This window comes from Pseudopodoces humilis, chromosome 3, assembly GCF_049639895.1.
Source record: "Pseudopodoces humilis isolate 2021_Gansu_Grassland_sample_001 chromosome 3, ASM4963989v1, whole genome shotgun sequence".
In the NCBI taxonomy this organism is placed as follows: Eukaryota; Metazoa; Chordata; class Aves; order Passeriformes; family Paridae; genus Pseudopodoces; species Pseudopodoces humilis.
Window position 1 is genome coordinate 20351983 of NC_142202.1, and position 25331 is coordinate 20377313.

At 40.8% G+C, this 25331-nt stretch overlaps 1 protein-coding gene across 1 annotated transcript; it reads right to left on the bottom strand.

Moving 5' to 3' along the window:
* Positions 1 to 123: 123 nt before the first annotated feature.
* KCTD3 (potassium channel tetramerization domain containing 3) lies at positions 124 to 24262 on the bottom strand. The gene is made up of 18 exons (XM_005523334.3): positions 23983 to 24262; positions 20754 to 20807; positions 19337 to 19382; positions 18411 to 18484; positions 17910 to 17968; positions 17645 to 17725; positions 16785 to 16919; positions 15843 to 15933; positions 13507 to 13697; positions 9558 to 9673; positions 7060 to 7147; positions 6818 to 6934; positions 5687 to 5857; positions 4391 to 4546; positions 3319 to 3415; positions 1853 to 2037; positions 1608 to 1746; positions 124 to 1277 (listed from the first exon to the last, which is right to left on the bottom strand). Exons 1-18 carry the CDS (start codon positions 24054 to 24056, stop codon positions 695 to 697), a joined length of 2457 nt encoding a protein of 818 aa, XP_005523391.2. The 5' UTR covers positions 24057 to 24262; the 3' UTR covers positions 124 to 694.
* Between the last annotated feature and the right edge of the window lie 1069 nt (positions 24263 to 25331).

A 25331-nucleotide genomic window follows, 5' to 3' on the forward strand; every position in this document is an offset into this window, starting at 1 on the left:
GAAAGTGACAAGGAAGCCCTCAAGAGACTGCCAGTTCTGTGTATACTGCCAAGCATATTTTTATGCATTCTCTCAGTCACAATCAGCAAAATCCATCATCTGATACGACACGTTTTCAGAAAGTACAAGCAACACTCCTCTGGCAATTTATTTGGACTAAGAGACAAAATCATATGATATTTTGGATAGCTTCCTCCTTAACCTGCACAAAACATTTTGGATATCAGACAGCAGCATACAGAGCAAGGATCCCATTCATAAAACAAGACTACAGATGCAGCTCTGTGCATTAGGCAAAATCCACCCAAGACAGCAGCAGCACTGTAGAGCAGTGTGCGGCTGCATCTAAAGGGCCTCCTCTGCTCAGCAACCAAGATTTCCTTTAGCACTGTCACTTTCCCCAGAACAAAAATAATCACAACATATTACATGCCTGACCACATTTACGCAAGAATGCACAACAAGATTTTGGACCAAGTACCGTACTACATTTTGAAGCATTACATAAAGTCACACATTGATGTGGACAACCCTTCAAAGCTTTGGCAGCAGCTAGGTTCTTTCTCATAACCTTATAAGTTTTATTCTGGTATCAGAACAAAATCCCACTCAAGAAACAACCCACAAAATGTAACATCATGCCTGCTACCAGCCAGAGGGCACCTGCACCTTGTTTTTGCCACCAGACACATTTTCACAAGCCGTAGTCTTGGCAAGATGAGTCGTTCTTCCGGTGTCGTGGTGAAGCAGCTGTCTTTGTAGGTGATGGAGAAGCTGCACCAGGTAATTCAGGCCCACCTTCAGCAAGGACTGGTGCTGAGGCCAGGAGAGGCACTTTCTTTCTTCCCAAGAAACCAGCTCCTTCAAATCCCATCTTCTTTTTGCTTTCTGCTTTGGTTTCGTTCTCTTCTTCTGGTCCTCTTCTTTTGAGATCCAGAGAATTCTCTGCCAGGCGGTGAACCTCTGTACTGCAACACCCACCTGCATCTGTCACACCTGTGCCTCTCACTTCAAGTGCTGTTGATTGGACTGCCTTCCTCTCAGCTGCACTGCCCTCAGCTGTTGCCTTCTTGGCCTCTGTCTGGCTTGAATTCCCATTTGCAGCAGCTGCCTTTTCTGTTGGGCTTTTGCTGGATAAGTTAAAAGCCTGGAAGTCCCGGTAACTGTGAAAGCTCTCTGTCCGCCTTGCTCTTGCCAAGAGGGGGCTTTCTCTGTATGGCCGCACAGAGCCATACGTGGCAGTTTCATGGATTGTTTCATGGTGCTGCAATTGGAGGCTTCAGAAAAGACAAGAAAAGCAGATGTTAGGCTGAGAATAGCAGCCAGTTCGTCTGCACACCACTGCTCTCACCTACCACTGCAATTCCCACTACAATAGCAATCACCACAGCCACCACACAAAGGCTTCCAGATCACTTCAGATTCTCAGAGGATACTTCAGTCTGCACACATACAAACCAGCAGGAATCAAGGAGTGTGTGTAGTTCAAGCCATTTATGGCATGAATTTAGGGGCTCAGCTACAGCCTTCAATTCACCAAACCAGTTTGCCTACCTGAAAAGTAAAGCCTTTAGTGTCAGCAGCCAGTGCCACCCTTGGTGACTTACCTGGAATTAGATTCCCGAAGCCGGTTTGGCTGAACAACTGAGGTGGCAGGACTGATGTTGGGTGTGGCACAGCGAGATGTACTCAAGTCACACTGGTCAAGCAGCTTGAGCAGCTCTTCCTCTGTGGGGCCACCAACATCTGCAAGAGAGAGAGCTCTTAAGAGGCCAAATCCATTTAATGCAGTCAGGCACACCTGAGGACACAAAAAAGAACTACACCACAGTCCTGGAATAACGCAACTCACCTTTGTCTTCACTCTTATTAACCATGTCCATAGCTGTGGTCAGGTCCCACATCTGGATGCTGCCATTGGAATGTCCAGTGAAGAGGTAGCGGCGTGGCCGGGAGCCCATCCTGCTGGATCCTTCACATTCTCGCACAGTAAATGACGAAATGGTAGTGCAGTCAACTGCCTGGATCTCACAAATCCTGCAGGAAGAGAAATCCCAAATTACCTGAACAATTACACCTGGCAGAATTTGGCCACTGAAGTCAGTACTGGTTCAATTTTCTGAGGAGGCACCAAACTTGGCATCAGAAAAAGACCTTTTCTCCAGATGAAATTCCTTCCCCTGCATGACTGGCACACTGCTCAGCTGCAGACAATCCCTTCCCACCCCCAGTCCATCTGCACTCTTACTGTTTGTTTATTAGGCAGCCCCCACATGTTCCATGTCCATTTTCTGCTTACAATGATTAGAAAGGCTCTCACAACAATGACAGAAACCAGCCCCTTCATATGCTAGACACTAGGAAACTAAACTGCAGAAACAGCACATTTACCCACATAAAAGACATGCAAAAAAAAAAAAATCCAAAGATGATACATCTATAATGTAGATGTTATCTATAAAGATAACTTTTGTCATATCACAACTGCAATTTTACTTGTCATACCAGATCTCCATTGCTTTTTTTCCCCCTTTATTTTAGAAGTTTGTGAGGAGTGATGAGAAGAACTTCTAAAACTAAGCTGCTCATGCTCTGGGTAGTTTGTTTTACTGGCCCTTTGTAATGAACTTTTCACCCAAGCAATGCCAAAATAAGTCATAATGTTGAGGCATTAATGTTTTCATTCAGATTCAAAGTTATTAGGCAAAAGATGCAAAAATGAAGCATAGAACTGAGATGTGCTGTCTTTCTGATCTCTTGTCATCTTCCTAGCCTAAGAGAAAGAAAAGCAGCTGTGCATTTGGCAATATTTCTTCCTATGTTGGCAGCAATCTTAGTAGAATAGTATGAAGTCAAGCCCAAGAAAATAATCAAACAGATGACCTAGAAAACAGTACCTCCATTTTAAAAGGTTCTAATATCTTCAAAGCCAAGTGCAAAGAAAGAGAGAAACCCTTTTGTGAGCAGCATAATCCCTGCCACCAGCAACTTCGGCAGTAGTTTTGAAATTAAATGTTAGCATGGTACCGTGGTTGAGAGTTACATATTCTGTAGAGGCACAGAAATGTTTGTTTTGTGAGCTCCATCATGAAATGAGTCTCTGATATCACACCTCTCAAAAAGCCTTTTGGCTTTGAGGCTGTACTAATTGTTAAGTAATAGTTCTGTTACTGACACACAAACAAGAGTTCAGACAGAGCTGTCAAGCATAGTAGAGGGCTGTTATGTGCCACTGCATGCACTCAGCATGGAGGAGGGAGACACTGCCACCTGAACAGGCCTAGTCCTGCCTCTTTCCCACTTAAAACATGGATGTACCTTTTCCCAGTTGAAGACAGCCTTACAAACAGCTTATTAGTGATGGGAACAACTTTTTGGATAAACACCTGCTGATCATCACGTTCACCAAAGGGTCCTAGATGAAAAAAAAAGGAAAGATCACTTGTTTGTTTGTTTCAATTCCCTCACCTTTTTCCCCAAATAGTTCTGAAAACCCAGATCCATATGAGTATGACCACTGCAATTTTAAAGTATCATGAGCAGGGAGCTCAAGGACCAATAGCTAGCAAAAGCCATCCAATGGTTAGCAGTCTCTACAGACCCAAATCAGGTTTTTTGTTCTAAGGGAAACACATTCTTAAATTTGCTGTGTGTTCCTGGAAGAATTACTATGTCAGCACAAACCCTACATTAGCTCTCTATAATAACAGTAAGTACTTTGTTGTTTTGCAGCTCCTAGTTGTCTAAAGGCATAATCAGATTTCTAGCAATAATACTGATGCCAGTTCACAGGCCATCCTATTCATCAAAGGTTCATTTGCAAGGCTCAGACCACCAAGGAATCTAAACTACCTGTCTACCCATATTTACCATCACACATTCCTTCAGTACCTTGCTACAGCAAAGTGCTAGCACCCTTTGCCTCTGCAGTTGCCAGGCTTCAGTGAACTTTGTCACGATTTCGAAGTTGTTTAAGAATTTTTTCCATGCTTTGTTTAACCCCAGCTGAACAGTGAACTGGAATTTGCAGTAGACCAAGTTTGCTATGCTCATTTGCTTTATACAGTCTCCTACACTTTCTCTCATTCTCTAGTTAAATCAGAATTGAAATGCTACATCAGTTTGCTAAAGGAAGAGGAATAGTATCTGTGCTCCCAAGATTGTTTATCCCTTTTTCTGTCATTCAGAGTAAGTCCTTTAAGTGTACTCCCTCTCTACAGCCTAAACAATAATTCCAAGGGAATCCTACAGATCCTTGCCATCGTTTCAAGGGGAGAGCAGTGTATAACAGCTTACACCCATCAACTTGCACATTATAGGGCTGAAGGTCTGTTAAACCATTATAATACTAGTGAAGGTACAGGCACAGCAAAACCCAGAGACATCCTACCAATGTCATTTCCAGAACAGTAACTGCCATGACTCTCTGCTTCCTCCAGGGATAAGATTTTGAATGATGCAAGAGGTGTTGAGCCTGGCTGAGTCGAAATCATACCCCGGAACCGAGTCACAGTCCATGTCCGGACATGGTTGTTATCAGCACAAACTAGAAAGGAAAAGATGTGCAAGGGATGACGAAACATTTAGATAAACTTCTCTAATGATCATCTATATGGTAGATTTTCATGACTGAGTGATCAAGAATTTAGTCAATGTGAGGTCACATAGCATCTCGAGACAATTTTCTAACAGTCTACACATTCTTGCTGATGTCTTATTTTCTATCAGTTTTGTTTCTTCACTCAGAAATTCAAGAAACTGAGACAGATGCAAGACCCAGCTAAGGTCCGGTCTAGCACCAATAGCCTACAGCCCCCTTCAATCCCCTGTGTGCAGATGCTAGGACATGATGTTATGAGAGCAGCCTGGCAGCAGAACCCTCCTTACACAACAGCCCTATTCCATTTGATTCATCAATTAACTCAGTTTTGTGCATACAGATGTGCCCTCTCCTGGTACTGAGGGTTTAGCAGCAACTTGCAGGAGAACAGATAACCTCTGAGCTGTTTATTTGCAGTATAATTGGTTACCATGTTCCTGTTCATTTTTTTTGAGCAACAGGATAGCAGCAAGATGTAAACCAGTTCTCTGCCATGCCCTGGCTGCTGGATTCTGGATTAAATAGATTTTTACAGAGGAAGGAGTGACTGCATCTTCTCTACAAGTAAGACATACTCCTAAGCAAAAGACCAGGACAAGCAGAATAGCACAACAAACACTAGGAGACTGATGAGAAAAGCAACAGAGACAGCCCTTTGAAGTCATAGGAAGGCTTTTTCTAGTGCCCAGGAGGAGATGGTGCACATTTTCTGCAGCCCAGAAAGCTCCTGAAAGGCTGTTAAAAGACGACTAGTCCTGAAGGCAATAAAATTTGACAGATATACATTTGTTTACAAACCCTTTTATTTTCACAAATGGCAACTTCGGAATAAGACATAAATGAAAGAGTGAGTTGTTCTAGTATCTGGTCAAATAAAACGTGGGCCTTTCAACTGCTAATGGCTTTGAAGAATGCTTACTTTAAGAAGGAGGATCCAAGCAAATCTAACCCTTCCCCTGCCCCCAAATCTGTCTAACTCATTTCTATTACACGTGGGAATGATGCAAGTTATAGAGCATAGCATACAAATACTGCCTTGCTCAGGAGGAGGGGAGAACCACCATTACACATCTGTGCACACATTACCTGACACGAGGTGTTTCTCTGAGAGCATGATCTTCGTGACAGGGCTTCGATGAACCGTGAAGGTCTGAAAGAGCTGAGGGCCAGACCCAACTGTCTCAGGGTGCTGTACAATCACCCTCACTGCTCCAGAGCTGGTGCCATACGCAATCTCAATCCAGTTGCCACTTACACCTAAAACGAGCAAGAAAACAGTTGTTCCCCCAGGAATAAAAGCTTGGCTTACTGGGGGCCAGGGAAGGAGACAGTACAAAATTGTTTCCAAGCTTCCACAGTAAGAAAGCTATGTTTTTAAATACTGTTTACTCAATATTTTCCCATAAACAGGAAGGCATTTTGCCACTAAAATGACCCCAGGTTTGTTCAACTCTCTACTACATACTTCAACATTGTCTTAATAAAAGTCTTCTTTCCCATTCTCTCCTCCCTCCTGAAAGGGAAAGAAGAAATGGATAAAGTCATATGATCAGATATTTTGGCACTCATTGCAGTGATATGGTCTATATGTGCCACGTAACATTTATTTTTCTGCCTTAGTTGGAGACAAATGGGAAAGCAAAGCAAAACAGAAATAACTACAGTTTAAAAAGTCACTGTGGTATCAATATTATTATGTAACTACTTTCTCTCAGTCTGGGCTTTTTTGAGTTTTACTTTGCATCGGGTTTTTGTTGTTGCTATTGTTTCTCTTTTTAATTTAAAAGATAACTGCACCATAATTACAAAAGCATCATCAAGCTGCATATGGAAATGTTTCTTAGCATACTGGTTATAAAGTCAGACACACATGCAAGGTTGTGTCTCCCCCTTAACCAGTTTAGCACAAACTATTTCAGCAAATACAATTCATAATCTAAAAGCCTCTCTGGTGCAAAAGGCTTAAAACCAACCAAGATACATTAGGCACAAGTATTAATAGATACATGGAAGTATATGTACCTGTTTATACCAACTACAGGTGTAAGGGGAAACAGCTATACCTAGTGTTCTTCGTTCATTGGAAGATGATTAAATTAAGAAAAATTCTTTGTTTATATCAAGGGCTACTTTGTGTGCTTTAACCCTGCTAAGCAGCAATAGGAAAAGCACATTTCTAACAAACTCTCAGTGAAAAGACAGTGGTAGAATACTGACTTGTTTTAGGTGTGAGGTAGACACTGAGAGCTGTTATAGCATCATTGGAGGGATCATGGTACAATTCTGTCACAAGAAGATCATTGTCCTTCATCCGAAGTGGGAACTTCTGCATATCTGTGGGGAGGAGACATTTACTCTCATTAGACAGAGTTGTTCTGATGCAACTTAAGTCAACTAAAGAGTGAAACAAAAAAAGCATTAGCACATCCTTTTTATTCCACCCTGCTCCCTTTCCTTACCGATATAGTAGATAGAACCATTGTTACAGCCCAGCAACAGGAAAGACCCAGCAGTATCATAGCTTGTGATAGGAACAACATCCTGAACCTAGCGCAAATAGAAAGGAAAAAATAATTAAATCGAGAATTTAGGTTGCTAGTTCCTCAGTTTTCAGACATTTTTGGTGTATTTTGTTGAACATCACTTGAGTTTGGTACTGGACTGAACCATAGTGCAAAAACTTGCATGGACAATGGCATTCCTGAAGTACTGCATATTCCTCTACCAAACTGGATCTGAAGTCCTGGAGATCAGCAGACACATGCAGGCAAATCAACTGCTCTGGAAGTTCCTTCTCCGTGTGAAGGAACAAAGCTTCGAGAACTGCACCTAAACCATGTCTTCAAAAGTAGATTTTTATTTTTTTTTCCCATATTCCAGTGAGTATATTTCACCCTTTCTGTAATCTCCCTTCTCCCATTTCTGACAAGTCCTTAAGAGATTTCTGGACCAAGGAACTAGATGTTACCTCTCTATGCCTTCTTTTATCCCAAGTTTTGTATCACTCTGCCAAACTATGGAAATCTCTGCCTCTAGCAGATGTATAATGAGGGGTAAAAACTCTTGTTCCATTACAGGTTCTCACTTCCAACACACAACCACACCAAGCAAACTGGAAGACAGCCCTGTCATATTTTACTTACTGGTCTACAACTCAAGGTGAGGGATTACATGTGCCCTTTCTTTGCCCTCTAGGATTAAAGGGAGTGCTTATTCCTCCAAGTGGGACAGAATTTTCAAGCAAAGAAAAGGTTTAAGCTTATCCTAGGTAATATGTCCTATTTCAAACAATTCTTATTTGCTTCAGCCCTGAGGAGGAAAAAGCCAAAAGCAATTTTATCCAGAGCACTCAAACATACAAAGAATCATGGTATTTGTCCTGTACTCTATCTTTCAGTCAGTCCATTTAATGGACCTTGAATACTAATTCATGGATATTTCAGCCTAAGTTCTCATTTCTCTCTGACCAGCAACATCCTTCCAATTGCTAAAGAGACTTGAAAAAGCATTAGCAAAATACTTACAATGAATCAGTTGGATAAAAGCAAAGCAAATCAACCAAAGAAACTTCCCCATATCTCAAAGAGTTCAGACTCTAAACCAGTATCCGTTCCTAACTTAAGGATGGTCTGTAAGTCCTTAAAACATATTGTAAATATTATCTTCTTTCCTTCTGCAGCAGATAGGAACACCAGAGGCTGCCATCTGCCAAGATGTGAACTTTCATTAGGAAAAAGAACAACCCTGTAAAACAGTCACTGGTAAACCATGGCCAGTAAGAATCCTCATTTTGCCTACTAGGGTTTTCTGTCACACTCTACTACTGCTTTATGTTACCTCTTACTCTATAGCACTTAATATTCTGCTTCCTTTAAGCTCTCCTTTGCTAAGAATTTCATTTCTAATGTATCTAGCATCCACACCCTCCTCATCTTTTTAGTATGCAACTGAAACAGTTCCAGAGGAATAAGTACTAGAGAAACCAGTTCAGTAGTCAGCTCAAATCTCCAAGAAAGGAAGAAGATGCAAGAACCAATGCAGAGATCAGAATTACATCTTCAGATCACTACATAAGGAAGAATACATTTGCACAAATGAAAGTAGAACTTAGAAAGACATCAGCCTGAAAGAAGATGAAGTTGTTGCTCTGAGCATCTGACCATAGTAACATGTCTGTCTCTGCTGCAGAAGCAGTGCTATCCCACACCTATTACCTGTTATTTGTCACTTAAGAGTCAAATTAGACTTAGTCAGCAAACAGTGCAGCAACCTCAGGTCAGTTCTGCCTCTTGAGATTTGCAAGGCATTTTGGGGATTTGTAGTGCATCCAGTTTTGTACCACAAAGGTGTATACCCAGCTGTGTTACAAGCTTTGTTATTTGAATGCTTGACTTCTTCTCGCACTCGTACTGACTCCATGGATCTCTCTATTTAATGTGCATTCTGACAACAGGAATCAAATCAGTTCAGCCAGAAGCATCCACACACAAGACAGGCATCATTAAAGCACAATTATGTGCATTTCTGTTGAAGAAGTCTCCTACTGTAAAGCAGCTTTGTAGATCCCCAGATACCAGACTATCTTCTTGTTTTCTTTCAGATGGTCCAGAAATTGTTGTCGCATATTCCCCACAATTTTATTTCCTCTGGTGCTAGCGAATTTTTTACAAAGCTAGTAATTTATAAAGAAGTTTAAATATATCAGCGCTTGACATTTATTACCCCAAATCACACAACATCCTTTCATTTGAAAGCCTAAAAAGCATGCTTCTTAGTAGCACCAAACAAGTCAACATTCTGCTCACAGGCACAATACCCAGGTGATAAACTCCATAACACAAGTTAGGGCTGAAAACCCTATGATGAGCATTTTCCATATGCTTTTATATTATTTTACTCTCTTTTTACTGGAAAGACATACCAGCTTGTAAAAAGTGATGTGGAAAATTGAACACACCTGCCAATGCTGAGTCACAGCGTTCCAGACTCCAACTTTCCCTGTATGGCTTGTAGCCACCAGCTGGTTGCCAATGAAGAAGAGAGCATCTACAGGCACTCCAAGACTGAATACTCCTGCAAAAAAAGAACAGGCTATGAAGCTCATCTAAAATAAAGAGAAAAATACAGTAACAATGAATCTCCCCATTATTATCACATCACATATATTCTGGTAACATGTAAAGAACAGTGAAAACTGGGTTTGCAGCATGCTAGGTGGGGCACCATGCATGCAGCAAACTGGGTTCCATTAAATGGCAGTATGACGTCATCTCTGCTAATACCATCATTATTTGCAAAGGAGAAAACAGGCAAGAGAAGACAGAAGAGCTCTTATGAAATATACAAACATTTTACTAGCCATCAAGTTCTCAGATGGCTTTAAAATAAATTTAAAAGTTATATTACAGCAAGCAGGAATTTTTGTAGTTGCTTTGTGGTTAGGTTTTTTTTCAGCTGTGACTGTGAAACATCATTTAAGAAGCAGTAATTTCATGGGTTTTGCAAATTTGTGCCATCCTAGTTTGCAATTACCTGTTAAAATATTACAAATTCTTGATGCTATTTTTTTTTTAAGTCCAGTCAATCAAAAATATTTTGAAAATGGATTTCAGGAGCTAAATATGACTACAAGACTTCAGTCATATTCTTGGGAAAAGACTAAACAATTCAAATGTGACCCTATTTGAATACAGGCTAATTTATCTTTTAGCAGAAATACTTGAACTCAGAAAAATAATCAGCCTGCAAAAGCCTACTTCTTTCTTTCCATCCCCAGATCTTTTATTTGGTTGCAGTCCATAAGCAGAGAGTACAGGCTAACAGGCTATTAAAACTTGAAGCTATATAGGGTTTCACCAATCATCACATACTATTCAAATTTGGAAGATAAAACTTACCAGCAAATGCTGGCCTTCCAAGTAAAGAAAATATGTCATCAACAACATCTCACTTAATAACAATCTAAACAGTGCAGCATTTGACAGGCATCGATGGCTGTGGTTATAGCTGACCTTAACATCTGAGGCCTTCCACAAAATTGATCTTTTCTTTAGAGCTTCCAAGTCTCATCATAAATCCAACATGAGTAACTTGAACTAAACTGCAAACCTGGATAGCATACTACATTTTGTACTATTTATTATGCATGTATTTAAAAGTTACAGCATATTCAAAAAGTCTGAGGCAATTTCCAAGTTTGCCAGCTATGAAGTCCAGCAAACTGGCCCTGCATTTAACTTGGTTTGTAAATAATTCTAGGATATGTTTTTCTGCCTGGTAAGTACAAAAATACTGGGGATACATTACAACACCAAAGTGTCAAGTTTCACTCACCGGTTTCCTATTCCATCCAGCTCACTCTACATATTTATATTACGTCTCACTAATATACCTTAACTGTAGCAGATAGATGTTGTCCAAACAAGGGTATCCAATAGCTGAAAAATTCCTCAATATTGCAAAGCAAAATTGCTTTGGACAAATTCAAATAAACATATTCCCACACAAGAATCAGCCCTCTGTAACACCCAAGAAGAAATCTCACAAAATTGTTTTAATTACGGTGCTAAGCTGTTTTCCAGTGCAAAGCAAAATCATTCAATGCAGATAAGATTCAGCAGCACAGGGCACATGAAAAAGGCAGTAATAAAAAATCCACAGAAACAACTAGAATTGATTACTCCAGAGAAGGATGAGGTTCAAGAAAATCAAGGAAGACAGCTTGAATGGTCTGGAGGAATTTGAAGTGTCAGTCCTGCTTAGGCTCAACAATCTTGAGACTTGTCCACAGGGGGGACAACACTATAGGTAATGACAGGCTCTTGTCCTAAGGGTCCCTCTCAGTAAAATATTGCTTACAGCAGCAAGCCAGCAGCAGTGTCTTATGTAAGTAATATTGAAAGGGAAGAAAGCACTCAGGGAGAGCTCTATCACAAAGATGCCAGCCCACACAACTTGCTGGGGATGGTGTCGCCAGGCTCCAGCAACTGTTTGGAACAAGTACTTTCTTTCACAAGATGACAGCAATGTACTGTATCTCTAACACAAAGCAGCACTGCAAGCATTTGTCTCTACAAGGAAACAAAACAGCTACGTTCAAGTTATAACTATTAAACACAAGCATTTTTTTTAAACCAATCAATGTGACCTATTATCCAAAAAGAACAGCAGTACATTTTGGTCAATGTCAGCCTGACTGGGAATTTCATCCTGTAGGCACTTTCTGTCTGCTTCCCCCCTCCTCCCAAAGTTTCACAGTGTCACTGGAATGCAGTACAGCCTGGTTAGCAGAAGTCCTAGCTTTGGTTTTGCTTTGGTTTTTCAGTCATAGTCTAAGTTATCAGAACCTTATGATACTGGCATATTTTAGAGTTTTTATTTGAAATGAAAGTCTGCTGATTTTTTTGTGTGTCTCTTTGCCCTTGATTTAAAAAAATCCAAGATGCTGCTTCTTGTGTCTTACAGCAAATCCCAAGGTAACACAAGCAGCTAACTGAAACCAGAAAATGCAGGAGGAATGGAATGGCACAGTGCTTAAAGCAATGCCTGTTACAGAAGTACAGCTGTCACACCAACTCTTCCCTGTCCTTAAGACTCAGTCAATGGGAGCATAAGAGAAGGTTTCCCAGATCCGATAATTACTCACTGCACTTAACTGAGATAATTTCATATTCAACTGTTAGATACACTTTTTGTATTTTTTTTTGAAAGACAGTGAAATCTCCTTTTCCATTTTGCTGGCCATGATATATGTAAGAACTCTATGAATCACAAGTAAAAGAGCAGTACACAGCTTATACAAGACCTTTGCCTTTCCCCATCTTCAAATGTGACTTAGTGTTTCCACACATTCATGCAGGGGGGGGAAAAAAAGCAATATCCATAGCTAGAAATTGCCTGAGAATCTGTCAAACACGCTCTTCTTTAAATGCATATGGGTCAAAACTTGAATTTGGTACTTTTGACTTTAATTAATGGTTACTGTCATTCTCAAGGCTTCAACCATGGAAATACATCTAATAACAAATTAGCTCAGCATTAAGTTTTCTCTGAAAAGTACTCACACAACCAGACTGCTGTCATACTTTGTTAGCAGTATCCACTGCCAGAGGAAACAGACATTACTGGCACAGCAGTGGTTATTCAAACACCAGGGATTAGGCTAGAGGAAGTTCGAAATACCATTCCCTTCAGTGCCTCCCAAATTTGCCCTATATTTGAACAGCAATGACTCAGACAAGCCATCAGATCAGCACCAGGGAATATTTACTTCTGGAAATGTCTTCTTGCTGTTTCTAAATCTTACAACTGTGTGTCTTTCAGTGACAAGGTGTATAAGCAATAATTCCTGTATGCTTAAAGGAATAGTGTGGGCTTTTTTCCTACCCTGACACCCAAGTTATAAACCCAAGAAATTTTCATCTTCTAGACTCCATTTATGAACCACATTTGACAGAGAACTGAAGTATTTTCATCATCTCTAAAAATGTGGCTTTAATAACACAAAGGAAAGGAAAGAGCAGAATCACTTTGTATCTGTAGGTTTCCACTTCCAAAGCTTAGTTCCTTTGTGTTACAGCCTACATTCAAATGCCAAGTCTAGGGAAAACTTTAATTCTTAATTTGAATTCTTACACAAAAACCTCAAACTGAACAGTAAGTATTGGTTACTATCTCTTCAATAAACACAGTGATCTTTTATTCACCATCTCTTTGATTTCGAGCCAGGATTCCTGGTGAATCTGAACTGAAGGATGTTAAAACACTAACAGGTTGCTGTACCATAGCTTGTTTTGTCAATCTGTGAAAAAGTGAATACTGAGCACCAGAAATCACACATACCTCAGAACAAGGTCTCAGACTTCCTTCTACTTAAACACACACACAAAACAGGTAATGATAGTTACCAATTTCACTGCCACTACCACCATCCTGAATGCTCCACAAGATAATGCTACTCTCCGAGGCAACTGCAACCATCTTGTCCTTGTCTCCATGGGGTCCTCCAACCACCTTGGCATTGAGTGCCACCCGCTCAATGGTCCAGTCCAGATAAGGACTGGTGAACACCTGCTGCCACCCAGATGACTCTTTGATTCTGGAAGGGCAAAGGGAAGAACAGGGAGCAGACATCAGAGACTCAGGAACAGACAGCCCAGTCTAATCCTGAACCAGTGTGGATGATTCAGTCTTACAGTCTAGACCACAAACTTCAAATTCTCGTTAGAGAACTACAGCCTACAAGACCTGCATTTTTTCCCATTTTGAAGTCTGATATTGCATATTATTTCAGTACTTTGCAGATACTGGAATCCTGTGCTGAGCTTTTTCTTAATATAAGCATATCTGATATAAAGGTTATAAGATGAAGCCAAAAGCTTGGGCTATCAAACACTAGATAATGAGGTTCAGCATAAGACTTTAGAAAAAAAACTCTATTAATCTCCTTATATACCATTCAAGAAACCCAATCATGCTCTAGCATAAAGCTCTGCTCTCCAGACACATTTTCTGTTTATGGTATACTGAAAGCAGATAATACTGAATTGGTTGTAAGCTTTATTTGTAGAGAATCATTTCCCTGTGCATTTTTAAGACTTACATGCTGTCAGCACAATTTATCTTACTTAAATTCAGGCAATAATTTAAGATACTTTGCAATGGAGCTAAAGCAACTAGATCTCTGCAGTCAAGTTATAGAAATGTTAAAATTAAAAGCAGAAAGACATGTGTACTTTTTAGCATTGTTGCCATTATTTCACTTCAGTGTTGCATCCTGCCTGGAGCTGAAGCACCCCAGACCACTGTGCTCCACCCATGCAACATGCAGAAGTTGTAGTGGAGAGATTTAAGAGCACAATTGCAGGAGCAAGACTTTGAATGCAACCCAGACATTCTCGCAAACTTTAGGATCAAATTTTAAAAACTTTTGTCATACTTCAAAATTTAAATTAAAAATATTATCTTTAAGATGCACTGTACTTTGCTCTAGAAGAATGGAGGAGGGAAAATTCCACCATCATATTCCTAGAGTTTCTTGAAGTTTTGGAAGAAAAAAAGAATACATGACTTCTACCTTGAGTTTGTGTGAAGAAAAGCAGCACTTCAAACTAGCATGTTGACCTGCACCCTCTCTCACCAGCCATTCAAGTCTGACATGATTCATCAAGAGCATCACTAATGACATAATTTCAATGGCAACAAGCCTTGTTAAGTAATTTACCAAGCAGGAAATAGGCAGAATCTTTCACTTAAAGTGAGTTAGCAACCAAGGAAAACAGAGATAAAATCCTAAGAAGGGGACAATTAGCACAAAACCAGTTGCAAATCATTGCCTCTTTCTCTGTCAAACCATATGAAGCATAATTGAAAACAAAAACATTAAGCAGAGCAAGAGAATCCACATTTAATACAAATTAAAGCCAAAAAAATTACAGTGGTGAATGCAAGTTAGATGTGATTTAAGTTACAAAGTTTAAGCAACTGGGTTAGTATTCTAGAGAGTGAATAAGGCAGCAAAGTATGGCTTTTTTGGCAGTAAGCAGAAAGAAGCTGTTCACATTATATTCTTCTCCCCTCTGTTTCTGAACCACAGTATGACAGCCATGTTAGATCAGTCTGGGAAACAGCTCTTGTAAAAACACTACTTTCCATCCAAAAGACAGCCACCAATTAAATCAAGACTATGAGATGTGAACTAAAGACAACTTCTGTAAGGTGGAGGTATTGCTTATCTTCACCTGACCTTAACAAATAGCCAGTTTGTTTTCAAGACAATGAAGACATTTTTCAGCCATCCAAGTGAAGTAGCAACTGTTTAACAGGTCTGCTCAGCAAAAAAACCTGAAGACAAGGTAGCAAAAATATGTAGCAAAAATTCATTTTTTAATAATTTTAAAATTAATTTTCCATTCAAAATTTTAATTCTAATTTAATTTTAATTTAATTTTTATTTTAATTTAATTTTAATTTTCCATTCTGCTTTAAATCAGACTTTCGAAGCAGTTATATTGGAGCCAATTTGCAACTTTTCAACAGTATCAAGAACTGACATCAAATCAAAATCTGAGTTCCTATCAAGCAATTTATTTTCTCCAAAAAAAGGCAGCAACTCATTTTCATAGGATGAGACTGAATGTCTTTATCTACTGCTATTTCAGAGTAAACTGTTTTCTTCACTCTTAGCCAATAACAATATAATTTTTTTAGCTTCCTGTAAACTGACAAGCAACTCTATTCCTACCTGTAGCAAACAGCAAAATGGGCATAGGCAGCTACTATCCAGTTGTGGTGGCCAGCTACTATTAGGACTTTCCGGGGGTCCACAGGAAATCCTAAAAACAACAAAGCTGAAGTCAGGCAAGCGACAAGTATTAGATGAGCAGAGACATCTGTAATAGGAAAGAGCTCTCTGCTAGGATGTGCAACAGAAATTTTGATAATTAAGTTTCTCAAGAAACAATTTCAGCAAGATTTTAGTTTGCAGTGTTGCTCCTCACAGCCTTAGAATGCCACAGAACTAATGCTTAAAGAATGCACCTTTTACCTCCTTTTACCCAGGACTGCCTGCTTCCAAACCTCTAGCAGCTCATTAAGAATCAGCTCACTAAAACTAAATCATTGTTCTGAATTACATAGATTTGCCTTTAACATAGTCTAGATTTTCCTAATGATTTACAGGATCATGACAGAAATATGACACTTCTAGCAGCATCACTTCGCTTGCAAATCAAAAGCTGGAAAATGTCAGAATTCAGGTCTATCTCACTATTTTTCTGTGAAGACTACCTTTACTCTAAAAACTTTACTCTTGAAGGGCAAGTGAGGCACCAAGAGGAAGAAAGAAGTGGAAGAACGGGAATTAGGCCCTGAACAAAGACCAAAGAGACAGTGGCCTCTCTGGCTTTTATTATGGTTTTAGTATGGTGTAAGGCATTTGTCTAAGGGACCATGCTAAGGCTGCATGAAAAACTTTAATTTGCCTTTCTCTCAAGCCTCACACCTGGACTGTGCAGCAGTGAGCCTTCAGTAGTGTACAGGGAGTAGTGTTTAAGTAAGTATTCAGCAATTTTAACCAGGCAAACACAGAATAGCAGATTTAAACCAGATACAGCCACATAGTTCTTATTTCCCAGAGACAAGCATCTTTGCAATTTGCTTTGGTTTTAAAACTGACACTCCTCACCTAGTCTGACTGTACCTTCCCCCGGACCAGCAAGTGTAGGCTGGACACCACCTCCATGCATCTCACTCTCATTCTGACCCGTTCTGATGTCAGTCAGTGGCCCAGTAGTATTATTTATCTTACGGCTGGGAATGCCTAGTTAAAAAAAAAAAAAAAAAAAAAAGTTTGTGTCCCTCCTTCAACTTCAGCAATATAACAGATATTACAGTTCACTTTAAAAATACAGGATTAACACTTGTGCATTTTGATGAAAATTTAATTTATCTGCTACAAGAAACAGGTAATATTGTAACACTGAAACAGGAAATGCTTTTTCTCTCTATGTTGACATTCACCATTTAAGAAACTATCTTCAGAAAACCTGTCAATAATTGGCAAGATATCCTTTAGACTTCAGGTTAATACATGAATGGTGTTCATGCCTACAGAGAATTTAAAAAGGTCTAAGTGGTACTCAGTGTTGGTAAGGAAAGCTCATTAGTGCTGATTTGTCACCTAAGCAATAGGACACCCAAGGTAATGCAATGTTCAGAAAGAAGAAAGCACCTCGTGTTGATGACATTAAACTGAAAGGCTCCTGAAGAACCTCTGCTCTAGTCTACAACCAAACACAACCTGCTAAGCACTAACAGGCCACACCCCCTGCCTGTACTCTAAACAGGCTGTTTGTTACAGCCCAGAGATGAAAGTCCTAGGTTTAAACCACAATAATGTTCAGTCCAACCATTTGTCCTTAGCTTTCCATAGGAAGGCTGTCTCAGAACAGTTTGACAGCCAGGGTAAGCACCTCAGCCAATCATCCCCACAAACCAAAGCAGCAAGTGACAGCAAACAACATCAGACCATGAATACAAGAATACCTGGAGGAGGTAGGTAGCCATGAAAAAGGACACTGCCACAAGATGAGCGTTCCAGTTCTTCACATAGTAGCAGTCTTCGCACTAAGAAGGAAACCCAGATATGACCACAGCTTTCACTTCCTTGAAAACATTACATTATCTCAAATATCCTTCCGTTTCTAAAAACTTTTACTTCGAAAAACTTTAGGGTCACAGCTGCCCAGGATTTGTCAGTTGACCATTGCTACAATAATAAATGAGATCACATTAAGAAAAAAAATGTTACCTAAAGGAGTGATTCCATAGAATTCAGCTTCATGCCTGAGAACATTTATACTCACTCCCCTACAGAAACAGAAAAACAAAACCAAAAACCGACAAGAACGAAGTGAGTAAATACCTTGACTATAAATGCTTGCATATAACTGGATATTGCAAATCTAAATATCAAGCTACCTAACAGTTTATAGAATTACCGCAAAATACATTCAACATGTTGACATTTGAGATTTTAAAGTGATCTTAATTTGACTCCATTTTCATTAAAATAAAGATACAGAAACAATAAAGAAATACACTGCAAGATGTAGTCTACATTACAAGAATCTGCTAACAAAATAGAATGTGACCATTTCTGCCTCCACTATAACATACATATACTCTAGGCATGGTCCAACATCTATGATGGAGCTGAGCCACATACCAGGCACCCAACTAGATGAACAAGATGAAATATTTATCACTTGTTCAAGTTTCCTAATGCTTCTAATTGAAATTAACTTCTTACCGTAAGTCTAACTCCTTTGTGCGAAGAAAATTTAAAATGGGTGCAAATGCTGCTGGATCTCGATCAATAAATATCTGCAAAGAAAAATTTCTGTACTTGAGTACTATTATGGAGCAGCCATCACCTAAAGTGCTATTTTATGCTGAATGTGGGAGAGAGGAGTTGAAGAAGAGGAAGTGAACAGACAAACAAAACCCAAAGTTTTTGAGCTTCTTCTTTGTTCTCATTATACTACTATATATCCTAAAGGACATATATAGAAACACTATTGCAAACAGATGGCACTTAATAAATCTGTTCTTTAGGTTCTAGTCTCCACAGAGGACAATGGAAGCTTTTCACTTTTATCATGTGTTCAATAGGCAATAACTGTAATAAGATCTCAAGAGAGGTTTCGACTTTTTAAAATTCAATTACCATCAAAACTACCTCTACACTTTTAGCAAAGTACTTGTGTGTCTTACTATTGCCCAACAACATTACTGTAACTATAGTTTCCCATTTAAGAATATCATACCAACAGATTGAAATGGACATTTTGTTACATGTTTTTGCCAAAAAAACCCCACATACTACATTTCCATGTTGGATTACTCAACTAGACATTCAATGGCTATCTAATGAAAATTACACCTCCATGCAATACAGCAATCAGCATTTGCTCTGTTTAAGAAAAGTAGAGTTGCTGCTTCTGCATTACATGTACAATGTAGAATTAGCATAGAAATATGTACATTGTTCAGCTTCACTTAGCTTCGAACAAAGATGAGAAGCAAGAAAACCAGAGAGGTCACTAATTTTCATGAAAGTTTAGCCTGACTCAGGCAGTGTAATTCCATTAGCACCAACAGTAAAAATGCTTTAGGAGAGAATCTAACCAAAAGCATAACATCAAATTAATGAGTTACAGCACGTTCATTACTCACAGCACCAGTTTCATCTTTTAGTGTTGAAATTCTTCCACTCAGCAAACTGAAAAACAGGAAATCTCCATTAGATGTCCCCCAGAAATGTACTGACACAAACACAGGGTAGGAACACTGGATCAGTTAGCTCTCTTTGGTTACATTTTGGTAACACAGTTTATCAGAGCACACAAAACAGCCAGAATGCTGGAGGAGTGAAATCTCTCCTGGACAAAGAAGAAGTGTATGTACAGATAAGGAAAGGCTCAGAGCTGCATCATAAGGACCTTCAGATTCCCAAAGAAAACAGACAAAAGGCCTAGTCTTAAAGGATGAAAAAATCTTCCCAGGCACTTAGAGGGCTTTGTAGTTTGTTAAAATCTAGTTGAACTGGTAAATGCAAAAATGATGAGTAAACAGCCTGCAAGGACTTACTGGACAAAAGTGGGATGAATTAATTTTTACACAATTCTATTTCAAAGCTTTTCTCACATCAGATCAAAGTACTTTTTCTTCAGACCCATATAAAATACAGTGTCAAAATCTCATTTTACAGGTAAGAAGGACACCAACAGCTTTCACTTGATTCTGGATGACATTTATCTGAGATTTTCCAGTATTGGACAACTTTCAGGACAACCTCCTTAGACAGCATATTTTGTGTTGAGACACTGGGGAACAGCATGAGACTTCCTACCTTTCCATGCCTTTCCTTGCATGCCTCTAAGAAGGTGACATTTCCCTGGCATTTCATTTATCTGAACATTTCAGTAAAATAGGAACAGGAAATCCTGCATATGTCTGCTGCCAGGCTTTTATTGGGAAGGACACTTAGAATATAAAAATGGAATGTAAGGAAGCAAAATGGTCAGCATTTAGGTTTTCTTTTGTGGGTTTAGGATTAACTGGGGTACAGCAACTGCAGAACAAAATACAAATCTGCAGAAGTAGTAATGGCAGTGATGTAAAAAGGAGCATGTTCAATAACTCAACAGCTCCTGTATCACAAGTTAAAACCCTCAAAACTTTGAGTTAACTCAGAGCAGAGGAATAACTCAAAGAAACCCTGATGCAAACAAAACCAAAAATGTTAAAGGCAGTGCTAATGCATATGGCCAGTAAGATCATAAGTGGTGATCGCAGCCAGTGGCATGTCCCTTTCCTGCAGAACTGGAAATTATTTCCACAATACTCCATCTAAAAAGTGACAGCTCCTCAGCACATATAAGCTGCCATGGCTATATTCAAGCAAGAAGATGCCTCTTGGGTAACAGCTTATTTCAAATTAATCTTTCCCATTGCTTGAGATGGGGGGAAAAGCATCAAGGACACTAATAAAGATACTATTTACAACAAATATTAAAAACTGAGAACATAAATATTTTTTTTAATGATTGTTAATTTGTCTTTGTTAAATGTGATGATACATTACAAATACCTGGAAAAAAATGAGTCTGGAATCCACATCAGTGTTTGTCTCGATGTGCTGAACCTATGAAAACAAAGTTACAAGTTCTGAATCAGCTGTAAAATTGAAAAGAAGCCTGTTTTATCTAAAATTTCTTGATGTGTCTTAGAAAGCTAGTATCAAACAGGTTTGGGAAGTTTCATACTGTTAAATAATACTGTTAATATTATACTGTTAATCATACTGTTAAATAATAGAAATTATAATATTACTTATGATGCCAGACAGTACTTTACATAATAAGTAACTATGGATTATTTGTTACTACTTCTGGTTTTGATTTAACATGAAGTAAGACAACTGAACTGGCAGCTTGGACAATGAGCTCATGCTCTGCATCACTCTCTGGCTGTACATATCCTCTTACTAGTGCCATGGTAGAAGAAACCTCTGGTGATCTCTTCATTAATGGAAAAAGAAAGGATATGCAAAAGCAAAATTCCATTACAATTTGCCATCTAGTACAGGATTACAAAATATTTTTGGAATAAAAATACTTAAGTCATAATTTATCTAATTTTCACTGATAGTATTTTCCAGTTTTGAAGGGGGAAAAAATGTAAACAAGCCTCATTACTTTGTGCCCCCTAAGAGGCAGAAACACAAAGGCTATGTGGAACTATATAAAACATGGATTGTGCATCTACTCACTGCAAACATAACAATGGCAAATCTGTTCTTAACAGAAAACCTACAGATTCAGTGTTCTAACTACAATAATGCAAAAAGCCTTTTCTGAAAAAAAAAATTAAAAAGCTCTTCTCTAATACACTTCCTAAGTAGTTTTGCTCAGCTTTTCTTATCAGTAATACAGGTCACTACCTCTGTCTACTTTAAGAGTATGGGAAGATTAATTTAACTATATTATAGCATGTGAAAACAACGAATTACATTCATTTTATCCAGAATTATATCCAGACACTGCTTGTAACTATAGGGATTGATGCAGCATCACCATCATCTTCTTTCAATTTTATCAGCGTGTTCAGACAGCCCCGGGATTTCCTGCCTGTAATTTAGCACTATAGTAGCACTTTAGTAAGCAATAGCTCATACTAACATATACTTTAGAACTTTTAATACATAGACATTAATCTCTGTAAACAACCAGAAAGAGTCCTCCTTTCCAGAATGCAGAAAGCAGCTTAGCCAGCAAAATTTACATGCACAGGTGTATCTGCAGTTCCTTGCAGCAATTAGACAGGCTAAGGATAAGGAAGGCTAGTTGAACCCATGCAATATCCTCAAAAGACCCATAAGCATATACTAGCTTAAAGTTATTTTAAAGAAAATATAAGCAACTAGAAACAGATGTGCCAAGTGGAAGTTATAAACCAACCATTTTCATAGTCTATTGTCCTTGTGGAGTTACAGTGTAACCACAGGGAGATACAGAGTCAAAAGAATGCACCCAATTTGATACAGTAATTTCTGTGAACATTAACTTGCAAGAGACTTTTGTTCACAGTAAAGGAATTCCCAGAAGTTGTGATCAGGAAGTGACGCAGTCACACTCGGCAGAGAAGCCCTGACCATCCCAGGGAGCAGTGCAGACCTCCTGTCTGAGCATGGAAAAGCTGGGGTCTGTAGTACATGCTCCAAAGTATAACTGGTGTCAGAAGCAGAGGGAAGTGCTCATTTCCTCTTCTCATACAATTCTACAAAAAAAACTAAAGAGTTTCAGGTTTCTAGTGAGAGTAATGAGAACTAATGAAGAGTAGGAAATGTGTACAGTACCCTACTCTCACCCATTTGCTGTGCAATCATCCACTCCACTATCAGCCAAGAGTCACCTCCCTTAGCAAACTGAAAAACACAGCTCAGGTGTAGTTTTCAAAGGATGTGGGCATTACAAGGGCAGCTGAGCTTGCAAAAGACCAAAACTTCTGATACAGAAGTACTATAGTACAGAGTCTCTCTATTAAAGGGGGAATATCCATGCACACATTTCTTACAGCTTACATCCAAATGTTGACTAGAATCTAGACCTCCAGGCAGAAATTGATTACACGCACTTCTTAGTTTGCCTCATTTTTCCCACTTCTCTGTGTAGGCAAGCCCTCTGAGGGTGTGTATTTCTTCCCTTCCCTTTACGAAAAGCCTGATTCATAATTCTCTGTTCTCTGCTGAGGCATTTAACAAGGAAGATTATTTAAAATTAAGAAACTGAAGCAGCTTTGAGATTCCACAGGTAATAAAATCATCCTAAAAGATGACTTGTCCCATAATTTTAGAAACAGAGTTCACTAAAGAACCTTATGCAGCATAACATGAAATCTGGTCCAAGCCAATATCAAAGTTAACCTGAAAGCATCATTACAGGTGAGTTTTGCCTGTGTTACAAGCAGTTTCTCTAGGCTGAACCAGGTTCTTAATATTTTATTAAAACGAAGGAATTCTGCATCAATTTCTACGGCACTCTAGTTTAAGAAACTAGCAGCACACAATTTAGTTATCAGACCAAGCCCATGCTCTGACTAATGCAAGAAAATTCTTAAAATAGCAGTAGTAGCTCCTACTACTTATAGCTGGCTCCACGCTGTGCGCATTACTTGGGAAAACACATTACTTCAGTTTCCACTAGCTACAGTAATCTGAATGATTTCATGTCTGAGCATTCTGACAGGAATGTTTGCACTGTTTATCACGCAGCTTTTGACCACAGCTGTCCCACAATTCTCTGCCTCAGCCTGCCAAAACGTCTACATCTGCCAGCTTCCACACTTCCAGCGTACATCTGAAAACAATACAGCTCTTTATTCTCGCGGATGCCAGCGGTATCATATCAGCAATTTTAATATCTTGCTCTAAGCTGATAGAGGGACTGTTCACTAGAAGCCTACGGGTGTGACTGCAAAAAAAGCAAAAAACTTCTATCTCCGAAGAAGCAGGATTCCCGGAGTCTCTAAGGTGAATGTAGAGCAGGCTGCCCTGGCATCCCGGGAGCTGCCCACACGCCCCGTGTCCGCCTGCGGGTACCCCCGGTTCCTGCGGAGGGCTGGGAGAAGGCTCACCCCGGCCGTCCCGGCGGCAGCACCAGCGCGCAGAGCCCCCCGGGGCGGTCCCGCACGGGTCGGCACCGCCGCCCTGCCGGGCCGGGGCGGCCGAACCTCCGCCACGGCCGGGCGGGCCCCGGCGGGGCCACTGGGCGCTGTCCCTCGCTCGCCGGAACGCGCCGGCCCCGGGCCCGCCCGCTCACCTGGTGCCGCCCACGTTGAGCTGGATGATCTCCCCGCTGCCGGGGCCGGCCAACCCGCCGCCGTTCCCCGCCATCTTCCCCGCCGCCTGCTCCAGCCGGCGCCCGCCGCCTCCTCCCGCCGGGACCTGGCGGTCGAGGGAAGCAGCGGCGGAGCCAGGCGAAGGCGGCGGGGAAGGAGGCGGCGGGGGATCGCCCAGCGGGGACCGGGGCAGGGTCGGCGGCCGGGCGGGCTGCGGCCCCACGGTCTCCCGACGCTCAGGCCCGGGCAGGGGCGGCACAGGCCATGGCCGCGGCAGCGCCGGCAGCAGAGCGGGGCCGGCGCGGGCCGAAAGGCCGCGGAGCGGAGGCGGAACGCGGGCGGTGCAGGAGGCGGGGCCGGCGGAGCCCCGCGGGCAGAGACGCGCCCGGAAGGGGCGGTGGGAGCCCGCCCGCCCCGGCAGCGGCGTCACGCCCGGGGCAGGGGAGCCGCGGTACCGGGAGTGCCGTCTTGTGTGGGTTTACGGGAACGGGGAACCGCCCCTGCCGCCATCAGGCGCCAGCGACCCCCGCCGAGAATAAAGAGAAGGGCGGCGGAGCTGGTGAAGGGTCTGGGAGCGCAAGTCCTGTGAGGAGCAGCTGAGGGAGCGGGGGGGTGTTCAGCCTGGGGAAGAGGAGGCTCAGGGGTGACCTTGTTGCTCTGTACAACTCCCTGGAAGGAAGGTGTAGCCAGGTGGGGGTGAGGCTCTTCTCTCAGGCACCCAGTGACAGCACGAGAGAACACAGCCTCGGGCTGCACCGAGGAGGTGGAGGATGGACCTTAGGATGAATTCCATCGCGGAAAGGGTGATCAGACATTGGAACGGACTGCCGAGAGAGGTGCTGGACTCACCATCCCCGAAGGTGTTTTAAGGAAAGACTGGATGCAGCACTTGGTGCCAGGCTTTAGTTGACAGAGTGGTGTTCAGTCATAAGTTGGATTTGAGTGGTCTTTTCCAACCTAATTATGTGAAAGCCAAGACTAGATTAAGTGTTCACTCGACCTTGCATCCCACCACCCACAGGCACCCCAGGCTTAGGAGCTCAGGCCCCTGGTAAATGCCAATTCCATATGAGAGAGGCATAAAAACAGAAAGGTCCTTGAAAACTCAGTAAGAAAGCAGTGGACAGCACTGTGGAGTTTAAAGCCTGGGTTGCAGCCCGCAGTCATTAATCAAATTCACCAATTAAAGGACAAAAATATTAGACATGACATATCCAAGCACACAATGCAGGCTTTTCTGGAAAAAAAGTTTATCACAGCACCCCATAAAGAAAAACTGAGTTGGAAATAAATTACAGTGTGGGTAGTAAAGGAAATGAAATGATGGTTT